At 37.6% G+C, this 7,883-nt stretch overlaps 1 protein-coding gene across 1 annotated transcript; it reads right to left on the bottom strand.

Annotated features, from left to right (window-relative positions):
• Positions 1 to 260: 260 nt before the first annotated feature.
• Positions 261 to 7,527, bottom strand: LOC104234378 (pyruvate dehydrogenase E1 component subunit beta-3, chloroplastic-like). Its single transcript, XM_009787934.2, has 4 exons — positions 7,185 to 7,527; positions 6,831 to 6,940; positions 6,412 to 6,455; positions 261 to 1,564 (listed from the first exon to the last, which is right to left on the bottom strand). The coding sequence occupies exons 1-4, from the start codon at positions 7,288 to 7,290 to the stop codon at positions 592 to 594; spliced, it is 1,233 nt and encodes a 410-aa protein (XP_009786236.1). The 5' UTR covers positions 7,291 to 7,527; the 3' UTR covers positions 261 to 591.
• Between the last annotated feature and the right edge of the window lie 356 nt (positions 7,528 to 7,883).

The following is a 7,883-nucleotide window of genomic DNA, read 5'->3' as shown; positions in this document are numbered from 1 at the left end:
AGCTACACATAATTTCCTAATAGCAACAACATGAAGGGAAAATACATCAATCCAATGGGACATGACATGTCCAATGGAGAACATTTCCTACAAGGATGCGCTTCAATAGAAGAAAATCAAAAAGACATACAGTTACACTGGCAGAGTAATTATAGCATTAGTTTTGTAGGTTTAACAATATGGGCAGTTTTGCTACAATATGGCGCAAGAGTTCCAATCATCTGTATTCCCAGTCACTTAGGGAGACTTAAATTTAATAGTTTCAGCAAAACACACATTCTGATATTTAAATGTAAAACAACTCCAGCTTCAATTATCAGGTACAAAGTTAAGAAATTAATCTCAAATGAAACAAAGAAAAAATGATCATGTTTCAATCAAGTCTTTTAACCTTACCAGTATATAAAAAAAAATCTAAATACCATATAGGTGTAGGTACTAGATAACGAAACAACAGACACATCTCACCTTAACTGAACTTGAAAGACCCACAAACTCAAATCTATAACAAGATCAGACATTTTAACTAACAATCAGAAGTTGAACTATGACAACGAAATGGCGTAACTACCAAATGGTTCTACCACTTGATCACTGGCAAAGCTGTTCAACTGCAGTAACAATCTGGGGAGGTTGGACAACAGTCCAGTTCTCTAACGTCCCAGCATACGGGGTTGGCACATCCTGTGATGACAGACAAACAATTGGGGCATCTAAATAGTCATGGAAGTTCTCAGTTATAGCGGCTGTCAAGCTGGCACCAATACCTCCTGTCCGCATACATTCCTCAACGATGAGCACACGGTGAGTTTTCTTCACTGAATTTCCGATGGTGTGAAGGTCAAATGGTTTCAATGACCTGATATCAATGACCTCAGGATCATAACCCTTGTCCACAAGGGTCTTCGCAGCCTGCATCACGTGATACCTCATCCTGGAATAAGTTAAAATGGTAACATGCTCCCCAGGTCTTACCATCTCTGCTTCTTCAAGATTCAACACGTACTCTTCGTCTGGAATTCTCTCCTTGAGGTTGTAGAGCAAAACATGCTCAAACAGAATCACAGGGTTGTCACTCCTAATAGCCGCCTTCATCAAGCCCTTGGCATTGTAAGGGGTTGAGCAGGCAACCATTTGGATTCCAGGAATCGACTGGAAATATGACTCGAGGCGCTGAGAGTGCTCTGCTCCAAGCTGTCGACCAACTCCACCAGGACCTCGAATGACGACTGGTATCTTAAACTGGCCACCAGATGTGTAGTGGAGCATACCACAGTTGTTAGATATCTGGTTGAAGGCTAGAAGAAGAAATCCCATGTTCATTCCCTCAATAACTGGACGCAGGCCAGTCATTGCAGCACCAATTCCCATACCAGTGAAAGAGTTCTCAGCAATGGGAGTGTCGAGAACCCTGAGATCACCATACTTTGGAGCAAGGCCTTTAGTCACCTTGTACGAACCTCCATAATGGCCGACATCTTCACCCATTACACAAACAGTAGGATCTCTGTCCATCTCTTCTTCAAGCCCTTCGCGGAGGGCCTCAAAGAGCAACAGTTCATGCCTAAAGATGTACAATTCAATCACATAAGTGGTGTGGTCAGGCAACAAGAAAGCCAGGATAAAGAACAATCAGGTACATGAACAATTGGGCAGTAATTGATAAAGTTCACACCACGACATTAAAAAATAAGAGAAAAGAGTGCATATCTGATAAGCCAACAAAGATCTATTCAGTGACGCAAGTTTAATGATTAAGCAAGCACACTATAAAATTCTTTTAAAACCACGGACAATCTATCCTGAATAATTAGGAAGACTCACATCCCATCAAGGAAGCACATACAACTCAAATACATCCAAAGATAATGTTGGTTATGACTAACATCAAAACTAAACGAGCTGTTTCGCCCTTAAACAACCAGATCGGTAACAGAAATACCTGGAATCCCACAGCAGGAATCTTATGCATTAGGAAGAGAAAGAATGAATAAGGGACCTCTATACTAGCTTATGGTCGCCCAAATCATTCATGTAATTAGAATCTCAGAACCCAACAAAGCAGAAAGGAAAAACCAAAAGCTCAACAAGTTTGAAGTAGGAAAGTAACCTTCCTTTTGAACAGCTCCTAAAGAGATAGCTTGACAAGATTACAAGGAAGTTACAGGCAAAGCAAGAGTGGTAAAGAAAAAATAACAATGATCAGAGGGATCTCTGATGTTTAAATATGAGATTGCTTAACCAGTTATCGTTAAAAATTAGATCATGAGTTTCTCAGAGGAGTAAAGCAAGCAACAGTTGACAATAATAAGTGCATCTGCTAGGGGTAACATCTCCTCTGTTATACACTTACGAAATTCTAACTTCAGTTTTAGGTTTATAAATACAAACCTTTGGTTTGGCCTGATGTTTAAGTACAACTGAATTCCAGTTCTCTCCACTAATATCACATAATTGTGTTTCTATATTGAGTGGCATGATTCAAAGGTAAAGTTCTGATTCCTTTGTTTCTTTTGTTCCTCCTAGCGGCATACTTGTGCTAGTGTGTTTTCGAAACCATCCGTCCATTCCTATTTTTCCACTTAGTACATCCTCCCCCCCCCCACCCACACACACATGTATACACAGAGAGAGAATACTCAACTACATTATAGCAACTGTTCTACCTTCAGTAAAAAAGCAAACCTCCACCACGCCTTTTCCCGTGATAATTCAAAGTATTTGTTCAATATGGATCATCAACTCTCCATTTTGTTTATGTTGCTATAATTTCTATGTTTTTGGTTTACCATGAGCAGATATCGTGTAGATATGAAAATCAGGAAAATTCACATGCATGATTAGTCCAAACACCAATAATTTTGAAGTCAAGTCTCAAAATTGAATTGGAAAAGTCTGGTTCTTTTCTTAGCAATGACACTGATATGATGATTCAATAGCAACACTGGTATTTACCAGGTACAGTTTGAAAATTTTCACTATGTAGTATATACACAAATGTACTTGCATAAGCTGAGAAAACCATTGTGGCATTAAACATAAAACCTTGAAAAAGAGGGATAGTGCATAGACTAAGGGGCATTATTAGAGATATTACACCGGTGACACAGAACCATTTTGGGTTTATTCCGTAAAACAAAGACCATATTTCTGCTAAGAGCATTGATGATATAGGCTATAATTACGTATTTTAGTCGATTATTACACTCTAATTTACTGCACTTTAGTTGAGTTTGCGCTTTAATCGCTAGTGTTTTGCACTAATTGTGTGTTTTATGCCTTGTAGGTGTGATTCCGAGCTATATAGATTTTATGGAATGAATTTAAGTGGTTTGGAGCTTTGAAGTCTGAGTAATAGCTCAAGGAATTAAGCCGGGATCGCGTTCGGGGATCAACGGATGATAAACAACAAAACGAAAACTCGAAGAGGCATATTGCGCACTGTTTGGTAAAATAGACATAACTTTTTGCTCAAAACTCCGTTTGAGCTCCATAATATATGGTTGGAAAGATAACTCAAAGGGCTACAACTTTCATGTTTTACGTTTTTCCAAATTCCAAACGGAACAGGGTGAAAACCCGCGGTTTCACCGCAACCGCGACAGAGGGCAGTCGCGGACAACTGAAGAATCTGAGAGGGTGTTTGGCCGCGGTTCCGGCGCGACCGCGGTGGAAACGCGGCAGGATGCGTAAATTTCAGGGACCAAAGTGCAAAACACGGGATTTTAACCCCTAAACCCTATATTAAACCAAGGAAGCCGGCCAAGAAAAGAGCAGGTCATATTTTTGACATAGGTTTGACCTAAGGAGGTAGAGACACAATAGAGCAAGACTTGGGAATTCTTCTACAAGTTTTTTCTTTCCTCTTCTTATTTTTCATTGTTGGTTATGACTTTTAGTATTGTAATTTTACATACTATTATGAATAGTTAATTTGTTATCTAGAGTTTTGATAGAACCTTTTGTAGAATAAATTCTTGTTATGTTTTTATATAATTGAGCCGTAGTATAATCTCTATTTGTTCAACTACGTTCTTATTGTAGTTAATTGAAGAGCTCTCAATTAGCTGTGCCTATTTAGTATGCATAACTCGGGAGAGAGTGCATATTTAGGTAATTGTTGAACAACACCACTCCCAGAGTATATGAGGGATCAATAACCGAGGGTTTAAAGGCGGGATTAGGGATAACGAAGCCTTGGGTGCGATCTGAAGTGAGCTGTATCAAAAGCCAGCTAGCGTAGCTCGGGAGAGTGCGTCTAGTAAATTGTCGTGATTACTCGGGAGAGATTTACGGTAATAAGAGTGCTCATGATCGGTAGAGAATACTTAGGCGAAATTATAGAAGACATAGCGGGAAGGATTCCGACAATTGGGGAAATCATAACTCTAGACCTCCTTAATCTTGTCTCTAACTCTTAGTATCTTTAGTTGTTAATTTATTATTTTAATTTGTTAATCAATTAGTTAAACACAAGAATCTAAATATCTATAAGTTAGGAACTGTTCAAGCTTGTCTTCTTGGTGATAGTGAACAATTGTAGCTAAGCCTTAGTTCTCTGTGGGATTCGACTCCGGACTTGTAAACCGGATTATATTTGCAACGACCGCATTGTCCTTTTTATAAGGCATAGTTGGGCGTGATCAAATTTTGGCGCCGTTGCCGGGGGAGGAAGAAGAATGTGTTCATCGACATATATTGTAGAGTACAGAAAAGTTGGTTCTTTTATTTATTTATTTATTTATTTGGAAAAAGTTGTTTGATGAGTGCTAGACAAGAAGAATTCCTTATTAAATATGTGAAAGAAAGGAATACACCTCATATGAAAAGCAGCTCTATGTTGGGGTTATAGGTCACTGAAACATTACAATAAAAATAATAGCTTACTTTTAAGAAAAGTTTTAAAATAAACTGGGGTTGGCGAACTCTATTTGCAAGGACCCCCAAGGAATCCATATAAAGTTTAAGGGAATTTTTCTAGCAATAACAAATAGGAGACGGTGAGATCTCAAAAGAGAGTCACAATTCATGCTGGTCTATGTAGTTTATCATCATATAGGGGCATTCTTTTCATCTTTTTGTTCGTGAGTCGCATGACAAGTTCAAGCAGCAAAATGGAGTGCAAGGCATAATGCATTCCAAGATGTCAGTACAGTTGGAAACTTTTTGTAGCTTTTTGGTGTAATGATATGGACACAATCTAAGATTTCATCAGATCCTTACAAGCTGGAAGTGGAATTGATCTTTCGTATAGCTGTACGGTTTCAGCAACATCTTAGGGTTTTTTTTTTGTCTTGTTTGGATAAGCCAACATCTTAGAGTTGTTTTCCCATTAATAAAATACATGTAATGGCAAATAAAAATGCTCAAAAGTTTTGAGCAAATAAAAGATAAAAAAGTGAGTACCACAAGAAAGAAAAGTGAGAATACACACAATTTATAGCTTTAGGGATCGTTAGGTTCACTTACTAGTTATGCAGGAATTACAGTAAAGGTTGTTTATGCGGTGACTGATATGAAGGATTATTATACATGAATTACTTACTTTAAAGGACAGTTTTGTCTTTAAATAGTTTAATCCTTCCATTGCTAATACATGTATTCTTATTCCACATTCTATCCCACATGTTAACTCGAGTATTATTTAATACCGAAACAAAATGCTGTTATGTGGCGATTATTCTTTTCTTATGCGACCAACCAAACTATTTATGCAAGAATGTATATCTTATGTGGGATTCTATGTTAGGATTAATTGCTCCAATACCACAAACAAACGACCCTTAATAACTCCCTGTTTTTTCAGAGAAGTCCAACAGAGACGTTTGGCTAAAAGAAAAGATTTGGTAAGATTGTATCCGTTTTCTCTCTATGTACACCTACTTTTGGATGGAAACTAGCATTGAGCTTCTATTCACTACATAGTCCTTTCCTTTCTCTCTTTTCTATTTTTCTCTGATTTACATCCCTCGTACTACAACCATAACACTCCCACCATCCCTCTCCTTTATTTTGGTTCCGGTCCGGAACAAAGAGGACAATTAGACATGTTCAATGCAGGATGAACCAGCATCATCTGAAGTTAAACAGCAACTGCTATTGCTTTCATTTTTTTTTTATTTCCTTTTAACAACTCCATCAAGATTTTGTAGCTCCACCAAATCATAATCCTACCACCAAGCTCCTATTTAAGCCAAGTTTGTCAAACATTGCCCTAGTCAGCCATGAATAACTAATCTGGTTTGCTAACAGGTCACCCCTACGACATGAATTTTCGTAAAACAAGTGATGATTAGGGTCCTAGAATACAAATATTAGGAGAGACAACTGGCAAAAATAAGGAAGCAATTTGAACTGTAAAGATATGCATGCATTGTGTGCATGTAAAACTCAAAGGAGAAGTAAATATACCCCGGCTTGGATGAAGTAGAAGCAGCAGCAGTATTTTCTTTTGCCTGTAAAAGAATTACACACAACACCAAATCTTAAAGTCCAAAAATAATAAAATTTACTCCCCCAGTCCCATTTTATGTGAAGACATTTGATTGGGTGCGGAGTTTAAGATAGAAAGAAAGACAGATTTCTAAACTTGTGGTCTAAAACTAGCCGGACATTTGTGTGGCTACAAGTCATATCGTCAATCGTAAAATCACAAAATAATAAGTTTAAAGTTTGCGAAAATTGTCATTCTTTTGGAACAAACTAAAAAGGAAGGAGGGTCGGGACAAAGGGAGTACTAGTTTACTACGTACTAATTTAGGCACATTTCTGCTAGTAGACAATTACATTCATACATAAACACACACAAAGAGAGAGTGAAGATTACTAACAGCAACTGCATTAGTAATTATTTGTTCAGCTCTTCCCCCACCGCCACGTCGGTTCAAAGAATAGCTCAAACGCCCATCAGATCCGACCACACAAAAACTTCCTTTCCTCTCTGCACCAACAAAAACAAACACATGCATCAAAACAAACCCACAAATTGAACACACAAGATTCAAACTTTGGATACTAAACAAGATCCAAATGGCTCGACCATAAAACACAAAGTTTAGACAAACCCAATAATCAGAAAAATTGAACCGAACATACACAATCAATTAAACCCGAAAAAGACATAAACAAAACTAACAAAACCCAGTTTAGGAAAATAACTAAATAATTCATAAAATGCAACGAACCTGAAAAAGATCTGCGAGAATTGGCGAAAAGTGATTTCTTGGAATCCAAAGAATTGGCTGAGGAAAGTGCAGTAGCAGCACCAATTCCTTGTATAATAGCAGCCATTTAGAAAAACCCCCGAATAAAACAAAACAAAGAAAAAATGGAGTATCAGATTGAGAACTCAAATGCCACCTATAACTATATATATGAATTAGGAAGGGGGCGGAGATAACAAAGTGTTTGATATGTTGGATTGGGCGATTTAATTGAAGGAAGATGAGAAAATAATATTATTGAGGGGAAAAAAAGAGTGAAGTGGAGAAGCTTTGAGCCACAATTTGTGCTTCGTTCTCATCGCCTGATTGTGTACTTGCTTATTCATTGTAATATGATGCTTCTGCTCTAAGAATGATGACACGTGTCCATTTAAAGGATAACATTGTCACTTGAGAATTTATGAATCGTACTAGTTTGCCTACGTGGTGGGATTTTAATGGTTGCTGCGGATATGGGGAAAGGTTTCAGTGTAGGAAATTACTGGCAGGTTGAGCTGTCTTTGCTGGCTTAGGAGTTTGGATCAACTTGGTGATCCTACCCCCAACGACCAGCTCGTTACTTGTTTAACGTACTAAAAGATCGAACTACATAAGTAAAAAATTGAATTTTTATTACATCTTCATCTATTTTAATTTTTTGCTCCTTTTAAAATATAAATA

The sequence above is a fragment of the Nicotiana sylvestris genome, chromosome 12, assembly GCF_000393655.2.
Source record: "Nicotiana sylvestris chromosome 12, ASM39365v2, whole genome shotgun sequence".
Lineage (NCBI taxonomy): Eukaryota > Viridiplantae > Streptophyta > Magnoliopsida > Solanales > Solanaceae > Nicotiana > Nicotiana sylvestris.
Note: the sequence above shows the minus strand (reverse complement) of the source record. Positions and strands in the feature narration are given on the sequence as shown.